At 41.0% G+C, this 27,571-nt stretch overlaps 1 protein-coding gene across 4 annotated transcripts in view; it reads left to right on the top strand.

Moving 5' to 3' along the window:
* The window catches only part of KIAA1549L (KIAA1549 like), a 104,348-nt gene that overhangs the window by 10,343 nt on the left and 66,434 nt on the right, over positions 1 to 27,571 (top strand). For all 4 annotated transcript variants that reach the window (XM_075065201.1, XM_075065200.1, XM_032769828.2 and 1 more), the window contains 8 exons: positions 389 to 608; positions 2,822 to 2,955; positions 5,953 to 6,115; positions 11,048 to 11,107; positions 12,816 to 12,967; positions 15,104 to 15,275; positions 18,207 to 18,370; positions 23,205 to 23,395. In XM_075065201.1, coding sequence (XP_074921302.1) covers positions 389 to 608; positions 2,822 to 2,955; positions 5,953 to 6,115; positions 11,048 to 11,107; positions 12,816 to 12,967; positions 15,104 to 15,275; positions 18,207 to 18,370; positions 23,205 to 23,395 — 1,256 coding nt within the window. The remainder of the gene's footprint in view (positions 1 to 388; positions 609 to 2,821; positions 2,956 to 5,952; positions 6,116 to 11,047; positions 11,108 to 12,815; positions 12,968 to 15,103; positions 15,276 to 18,206; positions 18,371 to 23,204; positions 23,396 to 27,571) is intronic.

The raw sequence follows: 27,571 nt of genomic DNA, 5'->3' as shown, positions 1-27,571 counted from the left end.
GAACTTCTGCTGATTGCAATGATAGCTTTGCCTGTCGAGAGAGCGCTGAGTGCACAGAACAGAGCCCCAAGTGAAGTCAGGGGGTCAGGAAGTGAACAATTTTATCCTTACACTCTTTTGGTCCTGAGACTGGAAACATTGACACACACATGACAACTTAGTGTAACTTCTTGTGTGTGAAGTTACTTGTGTATCAGGGTTTTCAGGATGGGAACTTTAGATTTTGATTCAAAATTAAAATTGCTGTATATTGCACCACCTGCTTCCCTCCTGCCCTAAAGGAGATTACATGCAAAACCTCTAGGAAATCCCATTCAGAATGAAAAAATCCAATAGCTTGGTAGTTAAAATGGAAATTAAAAAAAGACATTTTCCCTGTGTGTTTTAGGTTGAAATTCTGGAACAATCAAACAATGTGACAGTTGGTTACTACGTTACGAAGGGGAGGTTGGTTTTTATACCTGCTGTTGTTATTGAAATGCTCATTGCTTATGGTATTAGCAACACCACAGCGGACATAAAGCAGCATGTGCCAAATCTTCAGTCTGTTGCTGTACTGGCCTTGCCATGGAATCCATTACCTGCATACCACTTCCAGCTGAAAACAGGCAAGTAACAAAATCACATATCTGGTGTAACAGTTGCACGACTTGTGGTTAGATAGTTGGCTGCGTGTGTGTGTTCTTCCTGTGTGCTATCCCAGCTCTGCGCAGACAGTTAGCACAGCACCCCTCAAGCGAACTGCCCAGTGACCACAAGAAAAGTTAAGGTACGAAGGCGCCCAGCCAGATTTATTGTTGACGAAGCATGGTAATAGCACCTGGCATTCTATGAGGATACTAAGATATGTATGTATCAGCTCAGTCAGTGGCGGGACTTTCAACTGTCCCTAGGCTGGCCAAAGACACTCCCTCTGAGATACATCTTTATATACCAATACAAACAAGTTATGCACTGTCATCCTGACCTTGTCTTTTAGGAGGGGTCAGTGTGTTTCTGTCATCCTTGGGGAATGTTTTTGTACCATCCTTCATATCAAGATGTATTTGCGTGAGTACTCTGTACTTAGCACTTCTTAGGAATGTGTATTTCTGCAATATCAGCCCTCTTCTTGCCAGGTTCTATAAGCAGGTTCTGCCTCATACCAGGCCTAGGGCTTATGTCTCAGGCTTTCTTCATACTACACAACTTACTGTCAGTTCAGCCATCAGTTCCTCTCAGAGAAAACAGTGAGCTAAATTTTGGTACCCAGTTCCATGTGTGCAGTCCCATTTACTCCTGGGGGCGTTCTGTGCACAATATTTTAAAATTCTGCAAATTTTATTTGTCAAAATAACACTACATAATCATGCCAGTTTCAATTATTTTGGTAATTTATTTCAAAATACCTGTCAGCAAGTATGTCTGTAACAATATGGACACACACAAAATTTCCCCCAGGAGTAGAGAGTTAAAGAAACCCTTATGACAACCCAGTTCCTGTTTCTCTACCCTCTTCCCACCTCCCATCCCCCCAAAGCCCAGCCAGGGGGCCAGACACCCAGAACCCCTCTCCCTCAGAGACCATCTGTGTCACCCCCCCAGCCAATGCACCTGAACCCTCTCCTCCCCAGAATCCAGCTGGAGGGCCCCTTGCCCAGACACCCACCCCCCTCCCTCTCAGAGCCCAGGGATACAGAGGGAGAAACAGCCTGATGCTCAGGTCCCAGGCTTACCTGGAGTTTCCTGCATGCTCTACTTCCCTCAAAGGGTGCTGGGAACTACAGTTGCCAGAAACCCTCTAGCTCCCTCTCCCTCCCCGCAGCAGTGTCTTTTATATGCAAGCTGGGCTCTGCCAGGACCAGTGGCCCCTAGTGCTGGCCAGCAGCACTGCAGCCCATTTCCACTGGGGGGAAGGAAATTCTGCATGAACAATGTTAATTTCTGCAAAATTCTGCATTGCACAGTGGCACAGAATTCCTCCAGGAGTACCCATTGTTTGTGCCTTGTCTCTTTTAAACATGAGAATGGTGGGACATCTTTATCCCGGGTGCAACTCCACTGAAAACAGTGGAGTTACACCTGGGATGAATTGGACCCAATACATTTAAATATTTGAAATCCTCAGACCTTGAACTAAATACGTGAAATGTATTCTGAAGAATATTATGTATTTCCTATGATGCCGGGAGCCCCATGTATGCATATAGGGTCTGGCTGGACCAACTGGGGTCTTGGATTCCGAACATCCTAAACCTGGGTTATCATTTTAACCTCTCTGCTGCAGTGCTCAGTGCAGATTAATAGGAGAATTTGGGGGAATTGGTCCATACTTACTTTGTGTCTCCAGATTGATTCCCCATATAGTAGGTGAAGTCTTACACTAGCAGGTCAGCCAGTAAAGACATATTTTGAATTTCAAAGAGATTTCATAAACATATAAAATATATTACAAATATCTTGTTGAGTATACTATTATCCAGAGAAAAAAGAATGAGAAGCTGTATGATTTTTTTCTTTCCTATGAGGTTAAAATCCTTAAAGATTTTAAAGATATTCATGTTTTAAAATGCTTTTCGTTTGTACCTTAGCCTTTGAAGAAGAACATGCAATCATACATATCACTTTTGTTTATGCTTTTAATCACAGATTTTAATTCTTGAATTTTATCTTAATGATAAACTGTTTCTAATGCTGCTTAAAAACATAAGCAAACCTCACATGATATTACTATCTCTTGTTTAATTTCTTAAATTTATCATTTTGGTGTGACTCATTATAGGAGTTATGCAGGCTAGGAATATATTTTCACTAAAACACACACGTACTATTCCTGTTGTAGAGCTGCAGTTTGTTGGTCAAGCAGACAACATACAGTCATGCAAGTTTGTTCAGACCATGGAGCAACGGTTACAAAAAGCATTTGAGGATGCTGAAAGAAAGGTCTTAAACACTAGCAACAACTTAACGGTTCAGGTAAAATTTAACTCTTTAGCCAATCTGTAAGTCACATATGATTATTCCTTGCTGTTAAGAATGCTAGTAGACATTATGTTAATGTCAACAAAATAAACTTGATAGTCACTTTGGAAATGTTTTTATATTTTCATATTAAATTAGGTATGCTATTTTACATTTTACTATGATCTTATGGATGCAACCTTTGTGAAAAAAGATGATGAAGCACAGTTGCGTAAAAAGTTGTTTTATTATTTGAAAAATCATTATTCATGTCACTTTTCTGAATTGAAAATTTACTGAGTTTCAGGTTTAAGTAGAGTCATCATTCTAATACTGTTTGTATTTATTACAAGCAGGAGCGGCTCCAGGCACCAGCACATCAAGCGTGTGCCTGGAGCGGCAAGCCACAGGGGTGTGCTCTGCCAGTCGCCACGAGAGCAGCAGGCAGGTTGCCTTCGGTGGCATGTCTGTGGAGGGTCCGCTGGTCCCACAGCTTCAGCGGACCTCCCGCAGGCGTGTCGCCGAATCCGCGGGACTGGGGACCTCCCACAGGCAAGCCACCAAAGGCAGCCTGCCTGCCGTGCTTGGAGCGGAAAAATACCTAGAGAGGCCCCTGATTACAAGTCAGCTCCAGCGAAACTCCTTCTGACAATAAAGTGTAAGATACATTTCCCTATGTTTTTACTGAACTTTGAGGTGTAGAACATGTCATTTCTGGCACTCTGACTAAGAAACTGTGGGTCTATTCGTGTGTGTAAAGTTAAAGATGTGCAAGTGTTTGCAGGATCAGAACCAAGGGAATGAATCACCTTTCTTTGTGTCCTATATGCTCCATGTTTGTAAATCCGTGCTGTGCACCATGGACTTGATCCTGAAAAGATCATACAAAGATTTATGGGAGTGAAGAGTCCTCACGTGTTAGTCTAGGAGGTGGCACAGAAGTCTTTGTTGCTTTTTACATGTCTAAAGTTACTCATGTAGTTACTGCTCTGGGATTAGTTCTGTTAAAAAAGTCACTTCATGCTTCTGACTGGGAGCCTGGTGCTGGCTCCCATCAGTTCCCATGCTGATTTCAGGGGCCAGTAGGGCACCATCCCAGCTCACTAGGTCCTCATGAAACCTGGATGCCTCCATGCTGGGTACAATGCCCAGGACCTAGTCAAAGTAATCATCAAATGGGCATGTTGTTGGCAGGTTGCCTGAAGTTCAATTCTTGTCCCTGGTCTTCTCGTGTTCGTTCTTTGGCCTCTAAATATGCTCCCTACAATGATCATCTGTCTAGAAAACGTGCAGAGCTGCCAGCTTTTTAGCTGTCTGCTGGTACGCTTGGTCATTCCTGGTGCTTTTGCTGAAGTCCACAATTTTACTGGCCTTGCACCAGAGAGTCACCAAAATCTGGCTGTCCTCCTGTGATCAGGAAGCAGTTTGCTTTACAAAAGGCTTGATCAGTTCACTTTCCATTGCAAACCCAGGAGGCTCTCTGATAGTATGCTTGAAGATTGGTAATCAGAGAAGAATGGGTTAACCCTGACTTGAGCAACTGCCTTTCGCAAAGGGGTGGGGATGGGGGTTCTTCTGTTTTCAGTAGACTGGATTGCAGATTGTTGGGGTAGAAAGGACTATGGAAATTGTCCCAAGGAACTGTGGGATACTTCTGACTGACTCTGGAGACCTGAGTCAAGCAGGACTGCATCTGTGCTGCCAAACAATAGGGCTTGGACCTTGGGTCCTGGCTTAACTCGAGCTCCGACCCTCCAGCCTTCAGGTCTGAGCAATTGCAGTGTAGATACAAGAGGGAGTTAGGTTTAAGCTGAGCTCAAGCCCAGGCTTATGTTGCAGTGTACTCATATCCTTATAAAGCCTGTGTTAGTGATAAATACATCAAACACTGGGTTTACTGATTGCAGTCCTGTGTGTTTTTGATATCCTGTAGAATCACCAGTGATAATCAGAGCAGAGAATTCTATCGAGTGACTATACTGTGACACATTTTGTGTTGACTATAACCCTAAAAAGAGATAGTTAAATCAAATGATGATTTATATGAATAAGCATAAAGCAGAACCTACATAAAAGCAGTAAAGTTAACATTTTTTTCTTTTATACCTCTGTAATCTCCTACTCTGTGGCTGGTATGGGTGGCAATATAGGAGAAGAAGGGAGGTACAACAGAGCTTCTCTCAGCACCCCTCTTCCCTTCCTGTACTCCTCGCAGATACCAGACCCAGTATGCGTAGAAGCAGGCTCAGAGATGGGGGTGAGGAAGAGAGCAAACAGCTATTCAACAGAGCAACAAGATCAGAAAGAAAGGGGAGGACCTTTTCCCCATGAAGGTGGAAGAGAGAGGAGGAGATTTATGTCACCACAGTAGGATGATAGAGAAAGGACTGATGCCCCTTGAGGAGTGCATGGAGGGGGTGGGAGAGAGGGAGGCTGCCACTTTCCCTTAGTAAAGGCTTTTTAATATTTTATCTATCAAATAATCTGTCTCACCCTCCTTGTATTTTTGCCATTTTGTGGTGAAAATCAGGAATAGAATTTCTGGTCCTCACTCAGGGCTACACCTCAGGGCCGGCTCCAGGCACCAGCTAAGGAAGCAAGTACCTGGGGTTGCCAATACAAAGGGACAGCACTCTGTTCAGTATTGGGGCAGCATGTCCAGGTCTTTGGTGGGAATTTGGCGGCAGGTCCCTCAGTCCCTCTCTTTCTCTTTGAGCTGCAGCCGAAGAATGGAGCAGCGTGATTGAGCTGCTGCCGAAGCGCTGCTGATCGGCTTTTTTTATTATTATTATTTTTTTGCTGGTTGGGGCGGCAGAAAACCTGGAGCCGACCCTGCTGCTCCTGTTCAGTAATGAAGCTACATGTGCTAAACAGAGCACATCCTTTTTATAGAAAATGATGATCACAGTCAACATTTCTCTGATTTGGTATTCGGACTGATTACATAAAATGTGCAAACTAACAAGTTGAAATGTAGCCTCCCACTGTTTCTTTACTTTTGTTTTGTTTCAGATTTTGAACACATCAAATATCTCCCAAGCTGTCACTCTGTTTTACGTGGTGAGCAATCAAAGTACAGCCCTAAATGGCACCATCTCCAGCTACCTTCTTAATCAGCTTTCAGCTGAGCTGGTGGGATTCTATCTTACCTATCCACCATTGACCATTGCAGAATGTAAGCTCTTACATTATAGTGTTCTGTAAAGATTTGCTGACCCTGCCTGAGATACTTTGAAATGTAATGCATGGAAATTTAAAATGCATTTTATTTTATTTATTTATTTATTTCAATTTAACATATTAAATAGACACTCATCCCAGCCTCTAGGAACCCTGGTAAATATTTAAGAATGCATAAAACTTCTTCCTCCCCACACCTCTCTCCCAGTGGCAAAACAGTGGCAGATCTCACACAACTATAAAGCCAGCACTGAATCAAGAAAACATAACAAAACAGCCATCGCTCTCTCTCTACCCCGCAAGCATCACCCTCACCAATGGCCTGATTCTGTACCATTAGATTAATGAGAGTTTTGACATTAACTTCAGCAGGAGCAGAATTAGAGCCCAAATGTCTGTTGAAATAGATGGACTTAGTAGTGCTCTGAATGTCAACAGATCCAGGTGCTTTTGAAACCAATAGAGTGGGGAATGGGTGAAGGCCTTGAAGGGAAGAGCAGAAGAACTGTGTTAAAAAACCTATTTGAAACAACTCTTTGGTGCTTTTTCTGAGTGTCTTAAGCTAACTTTGCAAGACATTTCTTTAAATCACAAACAAGATTTAAATATTTCAGGATGAAGTTTTCATTTCACGCTATGCAGCCTCTTATTTCTCCGTGTTATGAGGCAAGGATGCTGTGAATCGGTGAAAATCGTGCCTTAGGGCAGTACGCACAGAGTGTATTCTCTTTGACCCATGTAATATTCTGATTTCCATAAAATGAGTGAAGACACAAGAATATTGGTGGCTATGAGGATTTTTGCTTGATCATTTAAATTCAGCCTCTGAAATTAGGCTCAGTATAATTACAAGTTTGCTATTCACAGAAAAAGATCAGTGTAAATGGAGACAAAGACACAATGGGGGAACATTAATGTGTAATAGTGGTCTTGAGTTAAAAGAAGGCAGGTTCCAATTGATCTTACTATGCATAAGTCTTCATGATACACTTCTCAAATATTAAAGAATGTGTTGGAATAACAATAAAGATCTGCCTTAAGCCTACAGTAGCCAATAAATTCAATGATAAGGCTCAAACGCTGTCTTGGACCCAGCCTATCAGACCTATCCATTTCATGGGATTCTCAGTGTGTTGTTTTCCATTCCATATGTGTTGCAATAACTAGTCCTAACAGGGCAGGGCTAAGCACAGCTTATTGCTCCTAACTCTGAATTATTGGAATTTGTATCTTAAGATAAAATCCTTAGAAACTGTAATACATTTCCTGGCCTAAGGAAACAGTGTTGTCACACTTGAGAAGTTGGGGAAACGTTAAATCACCTTTTTGGTCCTTTCTTCCTTATTGAGAAATAACCATATAGACCCATATTTTGCCCCCCTTTCTCACACTGATGATGAGGTACTCTTCCAAATAGTCCCCTTGAAGTCATTTGCATGAGTAACTGCTCACTCACCAATGCAAGTAGGCCAGGAGTTGCAGCCTAACCCTGCCTTTGTAGAATGGCCATCTGTCACTCAGAGTACAGGGATTCACGTAGTGGATTGCCATTGAGAAATAACCATACTATGGTTGTACAAATCAGCCCATCACAACCAATCACAGTGCAGGGAACTGAATTGCTGTGGTTGAAACTGTACAGTTTGGCATCACTAACTGTACTGCATCTCAGACTGCCTGAGACAATTCCATCTTGGAACAGTTTCACAGCATCAGCCTGCTCACACGTTTGTCAGTTCCAGATTGTGAACTTTATGCAGGTGAAAGAGGAGTCATGCACAAAGAGCCTGTTCTCTTTGTGTGGCCAACACAATTCCATGTGCTTGTTGTAGATTCAGGGCTACTTCTGGTGCACAGAGAGATCCCAGAGGGATTGGGACGAAGGCCCTGGCCCACTCTCCAAACCAGCTTCCACAGCAGGACTGGTGTGCAAGGGAGAGGAGTATTCTGCCCTGCATAAAGGCAGTATAGCAGCAGGCATGTTGGCATGTTCCTCATGTGCAAGGATCCTCTGGAAGGCGTTCTCTCACTGAGGCTGAATCCCTGCCAGACAGGGCCGGCTCCAGGCACCAATGGAGAAAGCATGGCAGTTTGGGGGGCTTTTCTTCTTTTTTTTCTTTTTTTGTTTTGGCAGTTCGGATGGCCTTTTTTTTTTTTTTTGCTTGGGGTGGCAAAAATGGTAGAGGCAGCCCTGCTGCCAGAGCTCCGCATGAGGTAACGCAGTTCCTCACTGCCCCCAGCACAGGTCTGTGCCTAGTAGGCATTATCAAGTCCTTAGCTAGTGCTGCTGTAGCACAGCATATAATGGCTTCAAAGAGAAGTTGCAGGTCTTGGTTAAATTCCCTCCACAGCAGGTATGCAGCTGACTGATGAACCTACTGCGCATGCAAAATATATAGCCTCAGACTGATATTGACCGTTGTGTAAATATTTACTTAGGAAATTGTTTTGTGCTTATTAACCTGACACCATAATGGTATCAATCCGGTGGTGAGCTGGAGCCGGTTCTCACCAGTTCGCAGGAACCAGTTGTTAAACTTAGAAGCCGTTTTAGAACCGGTTGTCTCAGGACAACCGGTTCTAAAAGGGCCGCCCTGCCCCTGGCCCCAGCTCACCTCTGCTTCCTGGGCTCCTCCCCTGAAGGCTCTGCCTCTCCCTTCTTCTCCCCCTCCCCTGTTTCCCACGAATCAGATGTTTGCATGGGAAGCCTGGGACTCGGGAGGGCTCAGAAACAAGAAGCAGCTTGGCAAGATAAGCTGGGGTGGGGGAGCGAGGAGGGCTCCAGGGAGGCATTTCAGGGCCCAGCCCAGTCCTGCTCCGTCCGAGCACCTGGCTGCAGCCGAGCGGCTCTGGCCCCGGCCCCGGGGTCCCAGGAAGGGGGCACGACCCCTCATGGAGTGAGGAGGAGGGAACCGGTTGTTAATTTTTTGGCAGCTCATCACTGTATCAGTCTACCAGATAACTATTCTGAGCATTGTGAAAACTCATTGTTTCCCAGAAGGCTGTAATGGTTCGTTCAGAGCGTTCAGGAGTTATCATATATATGCACAGCCCAAGTAACCCTGAACGACATCTGCACAAATCGTGGCAGGTGTGGATACTTGCTGCACAAACGAAAAATTAAAAACTCTCTGATGTGCGAATGTCGTCACCCAGAACAGACCATGCCTGATTCACAAATATGAAGGAGGCATTACAGCGATACACTCCACTACTTCTGACGCAATTATCTGGATCAGCCATCTGAATATAAAATTATACGTTTACATCAGCCATACGAAGAGGAAGAAGACAGTTAAAATAAGCGATGATACAATTACTTATAAAAAGTAATTACTGAGTATAGTCAGATGCTTTGCAAAATTTAATATTTCAAATCACTTTATTTTATTTTCTAAAATTCTACAGTAATGAAAGCTGCTGTATGCCATAGATTAAATCCTTTCCACATTTTCCCTTTTAATAAAAAAGCTGCAGATCTAGATTGTGAATTAATTGCTAACAAATTTCACATTATAAGGCACATTTGAGATGTAAAAGTGCAAGAGGGTCAAAATGTAAAACATGAGTTTCTCACAACCATCTAGTAAATTTCAGCATAACGCTATGAATGGTGGTATTTTAACATTATACTCTGAATGTTTGACGCCATATAATTTGGCAATGTGAATTAGAGTCATTTTGTTTGTTTTATCTGTAATTCACACACAAACAGATATATTTGATATATATATTAAATGTATTCTTTTTATATATTGTTTATTTATGACCAGATTCTGCTAGCCTTACATTAAATAGTATCTTGCTCCTTGAGCAGTCCTACTGAAATCATTGGTTTCAATGGGACTATGGGATGAGTGGGGCTCTGTTCAATGTGTATTTGAGTAGGGCTAGTAGAATCAAACCCTTGTTTATTTTATTATTTATTTACCAACAAATTATGTCCTGGCTTGTAAAGATGCACAGGGGAATAAGGAGGCACTAAATGTCCCCTTAATCCCTTACACAGGCTCCCCATGGGGGAAGAACAGCTTATGTAGAGCGTCTGCATTCCCCCATCCTGCAGTTGTGAGCAGGAAGAGGTAGGGAATGGCAGAGGTGCCAGCCTTCCCTAGTTTTCCGTAAACGCTAACGTGCTATAGGTATCTAAAGCATGTCAGCAGGTCCACACAGGGTAGTTAGAGAGCAACATGCAGCCTGTGGCTTGGGCAGTGAATCCCGTGCCCCAACCCATTCAAACTTGTCACAGCTTGCCTCTTATCAGTGCCCCAACCCAGGGACAAAATCAGCCAAAAACACCCCCCCCACACACGCAAAATGGTGTCAGAAGTGTTTGCAAAGGAATGACTATATGGTCAATATCATAGTCACTCCTGGTCACAGAAGTTGATGTTACTAAATGTTATTCCAGCTTACTGCTGTTATTACTCTACCATGCATCTAAAATGCACCACAAGCGTTCAAGCTGCTGCCCCAGGCCACCTGCGTACATTTGGCCTCATACCTTTGGCACTTGCTGCTGCTCCAAGTAGTTTCCATAATTCCTCCCTAATTTTTTCATAAATGTCCCTAAAAGTCTCAGAGCAAGGATGGTGTCTCTAGAATGGAAGGTACCTTGGTTCCATCCCCTCCCAATATGCCAGCTGGCACAGCTGCACTGGGGCACGTATGTTGTGCTAGGAATAGATTCGGCACAGTTTACTTTTGACCGCTGCCCAACTCCCACAAAGCAAGGGACAAATCGGGAAGTGGACTGTGACCCTTGAAGCCATGGTGTCTCCTGGGCAGCACACTAATGTTTTGCCCCATACGTGGGGCTTGTGGCAAAGCCACACTTTAGCCTTATTTCCTAGGGCTTGGTTAATTTCTGTGTTTTGAGATGTATAATGTTGGAATATGAAGTAATTTTTAATTTGTTTTTTTTAAGCTTTGGAGTATCCAAACCTCGATGTCTCGGAAACTACTAGAGACTACTGGGTGATTACAGGTACTTTTTTCTGTCTCAGGAGAATTGTTAGGACTCAGTCCAGTGAACACATCAGTGAGTAACTTCACACAAAAGTGAATAGTAGTCACATTGAACATGTCCCATTGCATATAGCAGGACTATTCACCTATTTATGGCTACTCCTGGGCACAGCTGTGATTTTTGCCAGCTTCAGTGGTGGCAGTCTCCTGTGTCTAGTACTTTATGTAGGTCTTGGATTTAAATCTGAAATTCAAAGAGGTTTGGATTCAAGCCCAGAAAAAATGAATATTTGTAGAATGTAACAAAGTTTATGATGACTCACTTGCTGTCTCTGGATAAAAGAGTTTCTGAATCTGAACTTTATATAACTTTAGTACCTCAGCAGAGAATGCTGTATTTATAGTGTAATCATATTCACTATATCACACTCCTACTGAGCATCTTTTTTACACTTAGAAGTCATAGGTGGCCCAGTAAAGTTTTTTTTGGCATCTTTGATCCAATAGAAAACTAAATTTCACAATATCATTGTGTCAGTACTTGGAATCCTTACTATTAATTCAAAAGAGAAAATAAAAAGAACCTTACATGAAATTCTCTTGTATACTCCCTGTGATTTGGTATCCTTGTTAACTTATTTATGTTATGTTGTGATGTTTTTGAGATGAAGCCTTACCCTTATGTAAAAGATGATCATAGTCTATCACGGGCCTTATCCAAAGCCCACTGAAATCAATGGAAAGACTCCCACTGACCTTAGAGGGCTTTGGATCAGATTCAATGAGCCTGATGCAGGCCCGGCTCCAGGCACCAGCTTATCAAGCAGGTGCTTGGGGCGGCAACTCGGGAGTGGGGCGGCACTTTCAGGGCTTCGGTGGTAATTCGGCAGAGGGTCCCTCACTCCCGCTTGGAGCGAAGGACCTCCCGCTGAATTGCCGCAGATCGGGATCGGGGTTTTTTTTTTTTTTTTTTTGGCTGCTTGGGGTGACAAAACTCCTGGAGCCGGCCCTGGCCTGATGCTCCAGTTCTTGCAGACACAAAACTCCCAGCAACTTCAGTGAGATACTATAGATATTCTAGTTTTTGAAAACATAACTCCAACTGCAAGGGTAAGCCCTTTAAAGTTTTGAAATGACTTCAGTGAACAGTATGAATTATGTAAAGTATACTGCATGTGCTTTACAATTTACTGGACTTTATTAAATCAGACGTATTCACAAATCATTCAGTGCTCTAGAACACAATGTTTTGACAAACTGAATCCTGTAGAATTTCAATTTCAGATTTACAGACCCTTGGATGAAAAACTGTCCCTTTACCTGACAAATGCATATAATTGTCCTTTGATAACCTTCTTGAGGCTTGTCTGTTCTTATGCTTTTCATTTATAGATTTGCTTTTATTTTGCATTGAAGCTTGGTGCAGATGTAGAGATACTCAAAGACCTTGTGGTAAACTGAAAAGCTGAGAACATTGTTGGAGGATTTTATTCTCTGTGTGTAGAAATGTAGCTGTTGGATTATCTGAGAAAAACAGTGTAGTGGCTGGAAACAGAAAGTCATGTTATACCCAAAATGGAAATTATTTAGTGTGTGTAAATTTGTTATCAGATTGTTTTTCTTCTAAGATAGCTTGTATATCTTTGTCACATACACTATTGCAGGCATGTATTATTTAATCCATCTATGCACAATCTGCTGATATGAGATTTTCTCCATTGCCACAGTTATACAAGGGGTCGACATTACATTCCTGGGACTTAACAACCAAAGCTTTGCAAGACTAATGGAGCAGCGGTTGGCCCCACTGTTCGTGATGTCCCATCAGCAAGGAAGGCGATTTAAACGTGCTACTACCGTGGGCAGCTACACTGTGCAGGTGATCAATAGAATACAAGTTGTATCCAGATACTATTTCAAAAAGGCTTTGGGTGCATAGATACTGCATGGATTGTTGTGCAAAATAGTTAATTGGAATGAGTTTGGGCATCCTCAGGAGCGGCGCCAGGGTTTTTGGCGCCCTAGGCGGGGGTCCTTCCGCGCTCTGGGTCTTCGGCGGCAGTTCTGCAGCGGGTCCTTCACTCACTCCGAGACCTGCCGGTGAAGTGCCCCGAAGACCAGGAGCACAGAAGGACAACCCTCCCCCCGCCACCGAATTGCCGCCCTCCCAAATCCTGGTGCCCTAGGCAACCGCCTAGGTCGCCTAAATGGAAGCACCGGCCCTGGACGTCCTTATTCATGAATACCAAGCCAGCGTGAGAGTTGTGCAGGTCATCTCAAAGGAGTTTCTGTTTCCAAAGTCAGGCATGTTTTCATGTTTCTTTTCTCTTTGGAAATAGACAGTGGTTGCTCTGCAGTAGGAAATATTTTGCTCTCTGCTAACTATATATGTTTATGTAGCATGTAAACTTTAGTAGAAAGAGTCTAGTAGTTAAATTAACTTCAGTAAGAGCTTTGCTATATTCTCAAAAGTGAAGAGATTTCTGGTAGGTCTTCTTGCATATAACTGACACAATAAGTAAAAGTTGTATCTGATTTATGCATTACTGCTGGTGAGTCTTGCCCACATGCTCAGGGTTTAGCTGATCGCAGTATTTGGGGTCGGGAAGGAATTTTCCTCCGGGGCAGATTGGCAGAGGCCCTGGAGGTTTTTCGCTTTCCTCTGCAGTGTCGGGCATGGGTCACTTGCTTGTGGATTGTCTGCAGCTTGAGGTCTTCAAACCACAATTTGAAGACTTCAATAACTCGGACATAGATTAGGGGTTTGTTATAGAAGTGGATAGGTAGGGTTCTGTGGCCTGCTTTGTGCAGGAGGTCAGACTAGATGATCATACTGGTCCCTTCTGACCTATGAGTCTATGAGTCTATTGTGATGAGATCCTATGCAAAGCAGTCAGGGATTTTTTAAAATTAACTTTTATTTGTTTTTTTTTTAATATGGCCTTGTTCTATGCAGGGACACAGATCACATTCTGAAATGAGGGTCTGAAACCTGAATATTTTACTACTGAATAAGACAGAATACTGCATTATGAAATGACCTTTGTCTTTTCTTTGGTGAGATTTCAATTCCCAGTCAGTATATTCCACCTGAGCTTATTTTGTTTCTATACCAAAGTTAGGCAGCTGCCCTACTTTCATGTAATTCAAAATTTTCAGCCCGCAAAATTTCACAAGCTAAGTTGTGAGTTTTCTGCACCTTCCTCCAAACTTTCTTTACTGTGAAATATTTTTTAAAATAACTGTTTGCTAGTATTTTCATTGCAAACGTCTTCCCCACAATTCTCTGTGTTTTCAATATGAAACAATTAAAAGGGGGGGGCGTTTTTATTTGATAAAATTGTGAATCTTAGGAAAATGTTATATGAAAACATTGAGGCCATAACAAAAGCAAAAAAGAAAAATCCTTTTCTTCTTCATGTGATCATAAACATTTAGCAAAACTCCACTTAACACAGGAAGGATAAAGAAGTGCACTTTCAGACCTCTGCCAATATGAAAGAACAAACCCAAAAGGGTCTTTTTGTTTGCTTGTGGTGGGTAAGGATTTGTTACCCACAGAATACCAGCAAAGTGTAATTTTAAATAAAAGCACATTTAAATTTCTCTCATTTTAATTGCTTTTTTCATGGCACAGAAGCAAGTTGACAATAGGGCTACACTCTAGAGACCCCAAAAAGAGTTGACATTTTGTTTACTATTTTACTTATTTTTTTTCACTGCCTCTGTTTTCTAGTCTAGGGATTTCAAATTAGAAATATTTTTAAAAGATTCTTATAAAAGTTGTCAGGAAGGACTGCTGTATGCTTCGTAAACAAAGCAATGCTATGAAACAATGTAAGGGCCTGAAATCTTATAAGAAATTTTGCACTGAGTTGCATTTGTGTGGCATGTTAATGGGATTCTTGACAGATGCAGAGGTCTGCCTGGAGGTGGCTCTGTGCAGAATCAGGATCTAAGTGATGGTACAATATAAACATGGCGTCTGTCTCTTTCTCTCTCTTTTTATTATAAGATGGTAAAAATGCAGCGTATTCCAGGACCCAAGGAGCCCGCTGAACTGACTTACTATACATTATACAATGGGAAACCTCTGCTGGGAACTGCAGCTGCCAAAATGTTGAGTACTGTTGATTCTCAAAGGATGGCCTTGACGTTAGGTTATGTCATCCAAGTACAAGCTGATCGTAAGAATCCTTTTCTTAAGTTTTCAATCTCCAGTTTTAATCACATTTATTGTTATTTCTCAGAACGAATATTCAAAATGCAACATTAATTATGGGACGTGCTCATTAACTCACACTCTGTAATTTCAAATGCACTTGTTTAAGTAAAATCTTCAGCCAGGTGGCACTTGCTGCGTATGAAAGCATAGCTGTTCCATCTGTTTGGAGGAAACACTGACATTAGAGACACTACAAAGAACACTGATAGAAAAAGGAGAAATAATTTTGATAAATGATTAAAATATTGGCTATAAGCATGAGATGAAGTCAGAAAAATGGCTCAAGAGGTGCAATATCAATTCCAGTGAGTACGATACATCCTGTGTTTGGTCCTAGATTTGATCACGCTGTATTACTGATTTTCAGTCTTTGTTCAGCAAACAGAGATTTTTGACTCCTGCTTGCATAAATTACATTCCCTCAAATTCTAAATTACATTGTTTCCCATAAAAATGCTTCAAAGTGCCTTTCCAGCTAAAATGGCTGTAAATTAGAAAAACATACTGTCCTCTTATCCTCTGTACATGCTTTTAAACTCTTGAAATGGATGTTTGAGTGACTATATTGCATTTGCAAGATTTGAGCTCAACTGACCTTGTACTTGCATGGTGTTATTAGGAGACCTTGCTCATCTGTAGGTGTACGTATTCAATTTCCATATAAGGTGAAGTCAAGAGTTTACAGATGATCATTAAAGGAAATTATGAACTTGGCTAGCTAAGAGTCTCAGATTGGATGATTTGACTGGAAGAGACAAAGCATCCCAATACGTTGCTAGTAAAATAAAATATTCCCATTGCCTCATTTTGAACAGTACAAGTATTTCCTTGTAATTACAAGACAGATATTTTACAAATTCTTCATTTTGATGCATTGTTGTTTGTTTTATATTAGTGCCTGGAAAAGCCCCATTGTGATAGGTGCTGCACTGATACATTGCGAGAGATAGTCCCCATCCTAAAGAGTTCACAATCTGAGTAGACAAGACAGACCAAGGGTGGGAAAAAATATTATTGTCCTGGTTTTACAGACGAGGGACTGAGACAGAGAGATTAAGGGCCTGAGCCAAAGCCTACTGAAGTCAGTGGAAAGACTCCTGTTGATTGGGCATTGATTCAGGACACAAGTGACTTACCCAAATCTCTTGAGTCTCGGTCTTTTGTATGAACCACATGATCATCCCTTTCTCTCTACATTCTTCTGAAAGAACTGCACATTTTGCAGTGCTCATAATATAAACCTCATCTACAATTGCTTGCTGCTCACAAGGGTAGTTGGTTATTAAAGTGGATGTTGTTAGGTAAAATTTGGACTAAAGACTTTGTTTTAAACACCCCAAACCAAAAAATAGCCCATAGTAAGATATTGATTTAATGACCTAAGATCATAAAGTAGTGAACGTTGCTTATTAAGAGGGACACTGTTGGTTAAAATTCAGAGACTACACTGCCTTTTTTGAGATCTAATTAAACATATTATTCAAGTTTAGATTCTGTGCAAAAATATGCCTTTCAGGACCTGATTGCGTTGTTCCGGGACATCAAAATTACAACTGACTTCCAAGGAGGTCTACGTGTCCAAGGATGACAGGATCAAGCCGCGGACAGGCTTTTAGCTAGTTATACTGTGATAATTACTGGTAGCCAGATGCTATACATTTAGGACTTGATGCTACCAGGTGCAAAGAGCCTATGACAGCTAGTGGAGTCAGTGGCAGTTGAAGGCATGCATCACTTTGCAGAATCTGGTCCTTGTTATAGTCTGTAAAGTCAAATAGAAAGTGGAGTAAGTCTGTTAGAAATGTCACACTAGTATTTTCATAATTGCCCTTTTCCATGCCAGGAGCCAGTGAGATCGGAAAATAAATACAGAATACAGGTTAAGCCTAACAATTTAATAGTCAAACAAAATTAAAAAACAAAATTCATTTGCAAAAAGAAATGAAATGAGAAAAAAGTGCATTTATTTCACAGAGGAGATTTAATATGTACACTAATTAGATGTATATGCTGAGAGATTTAAGTGGCAATTTACTCAAATAAAATGCAATCTTAGAGTGCCCTCTAGGTAAACATGTTCTAACAAGTAATATAGGGTGAAATATGCATTAGTCCTGTGATGTACAGCACCTAGCATAGTGGGGTTTGTCCTACGCACTATGGTAATACATGGAAATAATTCATATTCTGGTCCAATTATCAATATTTCTGAAAATGATTTTTCCCAGCCCCTATATTCCACTCCCCCTAGGTGCCAAATTTTGTCTTCTTTGCGATTCCCATTCTGTGACTGCCAAAAAAGCTATAGCACAACAGCAGCACTACAAAGGGATCAGTTCTGCTGATGTCGATGGCAAAACTCTCAATGAACCAGATCCTTAGCTAGTGTGAGTTCTCTTAAATTCATTGGCTTCAAAGGAGCTATGGAAATTTATAGCAGCTGTGAGTCTGCACCAATGTCTTCTGTAGGAGCTGGACTGGGTGCAATGTACAAATTTTGAACACAAACTATGAGTCCAAGCTTTGCTGGCTTTTTATTTTAGGAAAACACCTATGGCTTGTTTCATTCAACATTATTTTATTTAAAATTTGAAAGAGCCATTTGAGTGAGACCTCATCCAACTTCTTGATCTCAGGAATCAGAGGAATGCTCTGCAGCTGTCTATCACTAGGAACATGGAATTTGAGAGAAGAGAGCTCAGGGATTGATCATAGAAATCTGTTGATCTATTTGTATTGTAGAAATCCCAACAAATTATTATAAATAATAAATCTTTTGTACTAATTGTTATGTGAAGACCATTTAAGGAAGTACCCAGCTAGTTCTTTTGTTGCTTTTACATAGCAACTGATGGTGGAACACTGACTCTCTCTGGCTTGCAATTTTTTGCAGCTGTGGTGAAAAACCCACCAAACAACCTGTGGATCATTGCAGCAGTGCTGGCTCCTATTGCTGTGGTTACGGTTATCATCATCATCATCACAGCAGTTCTGTGCAGGAAGAACAAGAATGATTTCAAACCAGACACCATGATGAATCTGCCTCAGAGAGCTAAAGTAAGTGTCTGTTCAAGCAGGGGATGTGTAGTCTCTGCACATTCATTAATTTTCCCAGTGTTCATTCTTCAGATCTTTTCCTAAACATGTTTAAAGGACATGTGAGAGTTTAAGTGGTCAGTACACTCAGGCTAGGACTTCCTCAGCTGTTATAGAACCTGTTTGCTTTTTCCTGGGGTGAGATGAAAGGCCAGTGCCTCAGTTTCCCTTGGCTTTGTGCTTCTGTCCCCCACTTGAGACCTTCTGCCAAAGCAATCATCCTTCCTCCCTAGAAGGGCTAGACATAGGACTCTCCTTGGACCCCATAACAACTTCTGTCTAACCATACAGAAGATGGTATTCCCTCCCACAGGACTAAGCATGCTTCACCCATGGCATTTGTCTCTTCTATCAATTGGGGAGCAAAAGATAAAAATGTAAAATCAAACCTTGATCTGTTTCTAAGATAGATTGTCACAGTGTAGCTGGTCCCTGTGAGTAGAACTGAGCCCAGCTCCCTGTGGAAGAAGAGGTGAGCCCAATCTAGCCAATAAAGGGGGATGGGCTACCCTTGGGCTGCCATAGGGCAGGAAATGTGAGATGAAAGATAGAGTGATTGAGACAGGCTGTCTCTGGGGAAGCCAAGCCAAGCCATAGTGGAGTGGAGTGGAGCGGAGAGGAGCAGAGTGAACTCCTGTGCAGAGCCCTGGAACCCTCCCACATCATAGGGTCATAGAGCCTGGGCCCCTGGGGAGGCTACATAGCAATGACACAGCCCAAGTCCCTCGAGCCTGAGTTGGCTGGTATGGGCCAGACATGGGTGTCTAGTTGACACCCTGTGCAGAGAAGGAGTGAGGTAAAAGACTGTTTTCTGTTTGTTTACCTGCCTCTGTTAAGAGAATAAACCTTCTTACTAGGCTTAGCAGTGAGTGTTTAGAAGTGGGGAGAAGCCTTGTCCTGTGACAGAGATGTTCTCAATTCTATGCACAGAATTTCTGCTAAGCAGTTCCCATTAGCACTAATAAGAGTTGACTAGTGAAAGTTCTTTGCTTTGACAGAAGCTGAGAATCTAGTCCTAAATTAGAACTGTTCCAGCCAATTAGTAATGCAGAAATGGCAACCGTTTCCCCCACACACACCACCACTCTTTTCTTTTACTTTTTTCATACTTCTTGCAAATATAGTTTACAGCGAATTAAGGAAATGATACTTCCCTTTTACTTAATGAGCCATGTAAATTATAGGGGCACTGACAGATAAGTCCCCTGTTTGAATTTCCTTCTATAAAGTACATATTCTGTTGTAAAGTACTGTATCTCCCCATAGTGGAAAAAGTTGCCAACCTACCCAGATGGGCTACAACATTACTAAAATCTCAGCTTCTAGGCTGGGCAACCCACCAAAGCCAGGATTGTGTGAGGTGTTTTTAGGCTGATGAGCACGTGTGCACATCACTGTCACTTCACTCTTCTTGTTGACTTCCCTCTTTTCGCAGATAGGGGACTGAAATGATAAAAACCCTGCTTGCTTTCTGAGCATTCTGATAAGGTCAAAATGGAATGTTTCAACCTTATCAAAGTGCTTCATTTTGATTTTTTTCAAAAGGACATTTCATCTGAATGACACGTTCTTGACAAAATTTTCTGATGGAAAACTCTTGTCAGAAATGTTTCCGTCAGCTCTAGCTGGAAGGTATAGATTGGACAGATGATAGAGGTAATAATTCTGCACTGGCAAGGAGATTGACCGGATGGTTAAATAGTCTTTCCTGTCTCTGACGTTGATGTTTCTGCTTAAAATGGTGTTGCGAAATGTATTTTTGGCAGATAATGAAATAAGAATATCTCAAGAAGAACAATATATTTTCATCTTAACCTACTTGGAGTTTGAGCCTATTTGGCATGAGAATAATTACCAGTGCTATAATTACTACAGAATCTTAAATGTAAAACTTGAAATACAAATGATTGATGGTAACATGTATAGTATATTTTAAAGTAAACATGTACAATTTCATTCATTACAAAAGTACTTGAAACCACTTGATTATTGCAAACCTTCCAGGCCAAAATCCATTTAAAAAATGGAGTTGCAGTAGATATTTCCAGTTCAAGAAACTGTTTTGAAATCTCACTTCTGTATATTTTGTGTTTGAAATCTGTTTATCAGAGTCAGCGTTTCTGGTCCTTTTTTGTTGTTCTGCATTAAAATAAAGGAAATTAAAATTCTGTGAGGAGAGCCCTCCTTTGTATTCATCTTATTTAGTATTTTAGAGGTGCAGTTTTATGTGATCTGATTTCAGAAGCTTTATGTCAAGAAAACTAGCAGAGTGGAGCTGCCTATTCATTGCTGCAGTCCTGTTGCTACTGTTAATGGGGGCACTGCAGTTCTTCAGCTAGAGCTGCCTATCCATCATTTCACAGAATCCTTCCTGTGTGAATGGAATTAAATTAGTGAACAAATGGTGGAAGGATAATGAAAACTTTTGCATTTAAATATCATTCTATAGGCTAGGTGTCACTGGGTGGTTGGCCCTTTAAGGGGAGATAGTATTCTGTCCACCTATGACAAGCTAAACCCACCTCTTCAGGAGGCAAGAATGAGTCATCTGACTCACTGGTCATATGATCTTTAGTCAGGTCTCTTATAAAGGAGAGGACTGAGGGCGCTCAAGTGAGAGCTGGTGATGCTCAGTTTAGGTTGCTGGGAGGCCCTGCCAGGACAGAAGTCTGGGAAGCTGTAGCTGGTTTGAGGAAGCAGCTGCCAGAAGAAAGACTGGTTCCTGTAGGGAGTGAGAGAGACTGAACTGAACCCAGCTGTGAGAATTCAGTTTCAATTCTCTCCAAATGGAATCTTTCTGAAAATCCTTTACTGTGGGAAAAATTTCTAATTCTTAAGTATTTGTGTACTGATTCAGTATAAAAATATTCAAAAATGTGAAATTTTTTCACAGGAAGGGATTTCCATTTTCCAGCCAGCCCTAATTCCAAAGAAACAAATGTCAGCAGCAACCCATACCATTTGTTCTAGTCTCATCCAGCCAATATAAGAAATTACCTGAGCAGTTGTGTTCAAATATCATTTCAATAGCCTTACCTAAATTCCACTCATTAGATCTTTCTCAGAAATCTTGCCAAATAATATCTTTTTCCTTGCAGTGCAGAGCAAATCATTATAACGGATCTGAGTCTTGCCAATTTATTTTGGGGTGCTAAAGCCATCCGCTCATGGGAGCTTTTACAAAGCAGAGTTCCAAGATCAAATGTTGTTGTTTAGTACAGTATATCAGCTAATGAGAATGGTTTCTCCAGCTCTTCCTTTAACACAGTTTTGTCATTGGGGGAGTGGGATAAGTAAAACCTCAAAATAATTAGATATAGCATTGTTGGAATCGGATCATGGTTACACCACTCTTTGAGTTATGTCAAAATATTTGTTTGCTGATTCTTGCCTTTCTTTAAAGACTGAAGTGTACTTTGTAACATATTGATCCATTTTTAAGGGGGGATGGTAATGTCTGTTAACCAGTCTGGTAACAGCTTTTCTGTTTTATTACCCCTTTTACAGAATAATAAGATGGTCTCTGCTAACAATTAACATATATAATGAATAGTTTAAACCCTTAATTTTACTCAGTTTATTAGCGTCTAGGATGGCTTATGGTATTTCTCCCTCTCTGTCCTTCATGTGACTTTCTTGCCTTTTTTTTCATTCACTCCTCCCTTGAAGTTGATCTAATGGCATCGTTTTTGGTACTTTCCCCTTCAGAGTGTTGGGAAGATATAAAGCTCCCAACGGGGGAGATAGCATTGTCCTTTGTGAGAAATGGTTGTTAATGGGGCCAGCTTTTCTGATATGGTGTAAGCTTCGCTGCTATAATGTGCTGAGACTTTGTTGGTCCAGATCAATGCTAGTCCATTTAGTATCTCCTTAGTGCACTTCTGCTGGAGCTGCTTATCAGATGAATATCACTGTCAATACATCTTAAAAAAATCAGCATTAGTGTTAAGTAGGAGACTGAAAATGTGACAAACCACCTTCAACAGAATGAAATTGATCTTTTCTTAGAGATGGTAAAATTTTCAGACTCAGATACCTACAAAATATGTCTCTGGTTTATTGCCATAAGGGACAGAAGTGAAACAAATGTTTATACAAAGCAGAAGATACTGTGGATAACTTACTATTTTGGTCCAACTGTAAAGTTCAAATCTGGATGGATATTTTTCCCGAATAACTCAAAACGTTCAGTAACATCAAAAGAGCCTGAAGGAGCCTTTTCAAGCACCAGGCTTATAATTTTGACATCTTATTTACTGGAAAATGTTACTGGGCATGTTTTTGGGGGTACAGTGAGGGTAAAACTGAATTGTTTAGGGAACAAAAAAAGCACTATCATCTCATCATTCAATGTGCTTTCATATATGTTTATAGAATTCTGTCAACCACATGTATCCAAGAAAAAATGACATCTGTATTTTGCTAATGGATATGAAACCTCTGTTATATTTGTTCCTCTTTTCCTCTTTCTTTTTTACATTCAGTTCTAACTTCTCAATTATCTTACTAAAAACAAGTACAATTTAATATCCATTAATGGTTTAAAACATATTGAATAAAAGTCTGATTAGCATGCTGCATCACTGCCAATTATCTAAATTACAGTTATGGTTGCAACTTTTAATTGTAGCACATATAATTAAGTGTACGTGCTACAATTAAAAGTTGCAGCCATAACCGTAATATAGATAATTGGCAGTGATGAAGCATGCTAATAGGTAATAGCAAAAGATATTGTATTAACATATAATGCATGTTGGAATCCCACAGTTTTTGTTTTTTTCCTTCTCTGCAGCCAGTACAAGGTTTTGACTATGCCAAGCAGCATTTAGGTCAGCAGGGAGCTGAAGATGAGGTTTTACCTGTGACTCAGGAGACTGTAGTGCTACCACTTCCAGTTAGAGATGCTCCTGCCTCCCAGGAGAGAGAAATTGCTCAGGATGGGAGCACCATTAAAACTGCCAAGTCCAATGAAACAAGAAAAAGGTATGCACTGAACAAACTTCAGCTGAAGGCTGGAATAGGTTGGATGCTGCTGGCTGTTGATGAAACAACAGTGGGGTTGACACCCATGCAGTGCCCACAGCATCTGGTTCCTCTGCAAAAGTGCCTGGCATATGATAATGTTTTGCACCATATATGTGAGATTGCTAAAGAAAGTAGGATAATGTGAAATGAAGCTTTAGCAGACATTTTCATGTGTGTAACTAGTTAAAGAGATGAGTGGAAAATGGATAACATATTAGCTAGTGATGGGTCTGAACCAAAATTCTGGATCTGAAGTTTGGAAAGGCTCAATCTGAACCTGGATGTGAATTTTACAAATGGACAATAGGACACATACTCAGTTGATGTAAATTGGCATAGCTACATTGGCAATTTATACCACTCAGGATCTGCTCCCATATCTTTATTAAAGGCTGAACAGAACCCCAAACAATGCTTAAATAATATTATATGTTAGAGTCCAGAGCATATGCAACAACACCACAATGAGTATCCAGTACTCCAATCCAATGGATTGGGGTGCTTGAAAAATGAGGTGAAATTAGATATTTCTCATATTCCTTCACAGTGAATGAGTGGGGTCACTTAAATTCATGTTACAAGTGAAGAATATGAGAATTTTTTATGCTGAAATTTTCTACTGAAAGGAATAGAGTAAACATAGATCTGTTATTTTAGCAGTGACAATAAAGGCTAGAGTTAATATCAATTTCACTGGAGTTATAAAATCTTTGCTTTTTAGTCTTTGCTTAAAGGGAGGTTATTTGGTTTGTGCAGAGCAGCTTTGTAGGAAAGTAAATCTCAGTTTATTCATCTTATTTTATACTTACCAATGCACTCTACCAGATCTGCTTAGTCAGAAACACCAAGAAAACTTAGCATGACTTAGAAAACTTAGAAGTTTCTGTCTTTAACATACAGAGAAGAAGGTATGTTAATATGTTCGCTTTGGTAATTGTCTCCTATGTAATAGATTATCTGGGAGGAGGCTACGCAGAGATAGTATACATAGGAAACAGAAAAAACTAGTTAAAAAAGCCCTTCTTGGTTCCTAGGATTAGTTTGCTCTTCTCACCTAAAATCCTCTCGGATTTTAGAGTCAGTGATGTATGAGGTAGGCTATGTACAGATCATTGTGTTTGTTGCAGAGCACAGGAGTCAGGTTATCCAATTCATATGAACTCAATGGTACTTGTCCTTTTTAAAGTCTTCAATTCTCTGACACGATGCCACACAGGAGATTATCACTCTAACAGCTGTAGGTGCTGCTGCTATGCTCCTAAAAGATAAGTCTCATCAGGAGCTGTTCTTTAAAGATGTTTTTCAAGCCTCTTTGATTTCTGACTCTCACCCTTGTGTAAACACACACACAGAGTTTAACTCTCCCCATTAGTACAAAAAAAAAATCCATTAATTGTTTTGAGTATATGCAAAATCCACTTGAAGCAGAGCTCTGTCTCAGCTCAAAGCTTGTCTCTATCAGCAGCAGATGTTGGCTCAACAGAAGGTATTCCCTCACTCACCCCTGTTTCTCCAAAATCCTTTTGTAATAAATCTCTGCATTCCTAAACCAATTCAGTAAGCTTTTACTGATTCAGGAATTCACTGGAAAACCCACTGTCAGGTGGGTTGAATATACAGTACAGTACTGCTGTAATGCCTTTCTGGGCAAATATAGCTCATCTTACACAGGCAGGCCTATTGACTCCAGTGGAGTAACTTGTATAAGTACGGTGAGCAGAATTTGGCTCTTTGTGATCTCTGATAGGTGACAGGAGAACTTTGTCTAGTGGCTTTTGAAAATGAAAAATATTATATGCACATCTGAGATACTTGCAATTTCATTCCAGGCCAATTCACAACCTGGAAAGGTCATGTATCAGATTTTCATGAAGTGGCTGTTATCTGATCAGAACAAGACACTTTGTTGTTATAACTGAACTTTGAAAGAATCTTTGAAATTTCAGCTTAATAAACATGAGTTTCTTTTTTAAAAGGGGGAGTCTTAGCAGCTGTGTGGTGGCAGAAGTGATCCTGCAAGGACAGCTGCCCTTTATTTGTTGTCTGGATCATACCCCCTTCCCACTGGCAGCATGATTCCTTCAAACCTTGGCTGGCCTGTACACTTCCCTTCTCCTGTCCTAACTTCCTGTATGTTTCCTTCCTGTCTTCCACCATGAGTCCTCTTTAAAACCTCCTGCTTAGGCTATGTCTTACACTAGCAGTTTGTCGGTAAAACTTTTGTTGCTTAGGGGTGTGAAAAAACACCCCTCTGACCGACAAAAGTTTCACTGGCAAAAATGCCGGTGCGGACAGCACTATGTCAGTGGGAGACACTCTCCTGCCAACATAGCTACTGCCGCTCATTGGAAGTGGTTTAACTATGCCGGTGGGAGAGCTCTCTCCCGCTCGAATGGAGTGGCTACACAGGAGACCTTACAGCAGCACAGCTGTGTCACTGTGAGGTCCATAGTATAGACATGGTATGTACTTCTTGGGGAATTCTCTCTAAATCCACCAGCTCCCTGTTGAGGGAAGTTGAAAAGAACAGTTTTTCCTTAGGATGCAGTTACTCTTTTGTTCTCCGCAGGTAAGGCCTCTGTGGGTGCCGATAGTCCTGAACAATTAGCTGTTGCCAGTGCTGTATCACTACACTTTGAAATCATGGTTCAGCCTGGGGGCAGAGACCATAGAGAAGGCAACAAGCCCCCACCTTCAAAATGAAGTTTTCAGCTTGGTAAAGATACAGAGAGTTTATAATTGCACAATTTATTAATTCTGTGTGAGGGCAGATACCCAAATTGTCAGAGTGCCTCAGAGTAATTCTGCCTTCTTGTGCTCTCTGTAGAGAGAATGCTTTCTGAGCATGCCCCTTCTCAACACTTCTGACCCCACCCATGCATAAGTGCCGGAACTAGGGGTGCTGAGGGTATGGCAGCACCCCCTGGCTTGAAGTGGTCTCCATCATATACAGGGTTAACAGTTTGGTTCAGGGGCTCTCCGCCCCTCCCTATGCAAATTGTTCCAGCACCCTTGCACCCATGTCCATGGTTGTGGCATTAGCAGCTCAGTGCATTAAGCAATGCAAACAGTGACAAAGAAGGTGGCTATGTAAGTGATGTTTCACTGGGAGTGTCAGCAAACAGTGGCACTGGCTTGATAGTGTGGCGTTCATAGGGAGAAAAGGAGTCTGTGTATATTTGTGAATTATGGCTGTCAAAAGCAAGGCTGAAGTGGGTTTCTTATTCCCGGTTCCTTATTCAAAGGCCAATATTATTTAAAAATGCATTCATGTAAAATTAAACATGATCAGATTAAAATTATTGAATGTGTTAACAAATTACTAATTACTTAGTTCTTTAATTAAATAGTCAAATAAGGAGCTGGGTTTTGACTGGCAGTACATGACAAAATGACTTAACCCCAGTGACACATCCCTGTGACCGTCCTACTGTTCTGAAGGAGCTAAAATAGCGCAAAGCTTTGTTCTTGCCCAGTATTCTGCCACATCACCCCACCACTCCACTTTCATATTGTACATGGAGTCTAAATAAAGAGTTGGTGTGTGATTGGCTTTGTGTGACAAAAAAGATATTGGGTCATCCCAAGTGACACATGCCTGTGACTGATAATTTATGAAGAGATAAGAGGTGAACTTTTATTTCTGGTCTGACAAATATATTAGCCAACTCTTATTTTGTGTTTTTTTTAAAGTAAACATACAATATGCGTGTAAAAATCAACAAAAAAAAGAGTATTCACCCCCACTGGATTATTTTATAGATAAATTAGTAATTTAAATGTTTATCACATTCACTCATTAATGTGATGAGATCTCTAAAACTAATCTTGCATTGATGTATTTTTAAATGTCATGTGGTGCTCAGTCTAAGTATATTATATCTATTCTGTAACGGTTCTTTTATCATGCTCATCACCACAGTATCTGAGCGCTTTCCAGTAGTGCATTAAATAGCATGACTACACATCTGTCATGTTGTTTGTTCTCTCATCCTCTCCCCAGGGATAGAAGCATATGCAGTGGAGTGTCTTGTTTTTGCAGGGTTTAAAATTTATATTTAAATAATAAAAACCACACGTTGATATGTGTTAGAAGGCAAGGTCAAAGAAAAGTGCCTTGGAGCAGAAGGTGGT

Source organism: Chelonoidis abingdonii, chromosome 4 (genome assembly GCF_003597395.2).
Source record: "Chelonoidis abingdonii isolate Lonesome George chromosome 4, CheloAbing_2.0, whole genome shotgun sequence".
NCBI lineage: Eukaryota > Metazoa > Chordata > Testudines > Testudinidae > Chelonoidis > Chelonoidis abingdonii.
The sequence above is the reverse complement of the archived record's forward strand: the minus strand, read 5'-3'. Positions and strand labels throughout refer to the sequence as shown.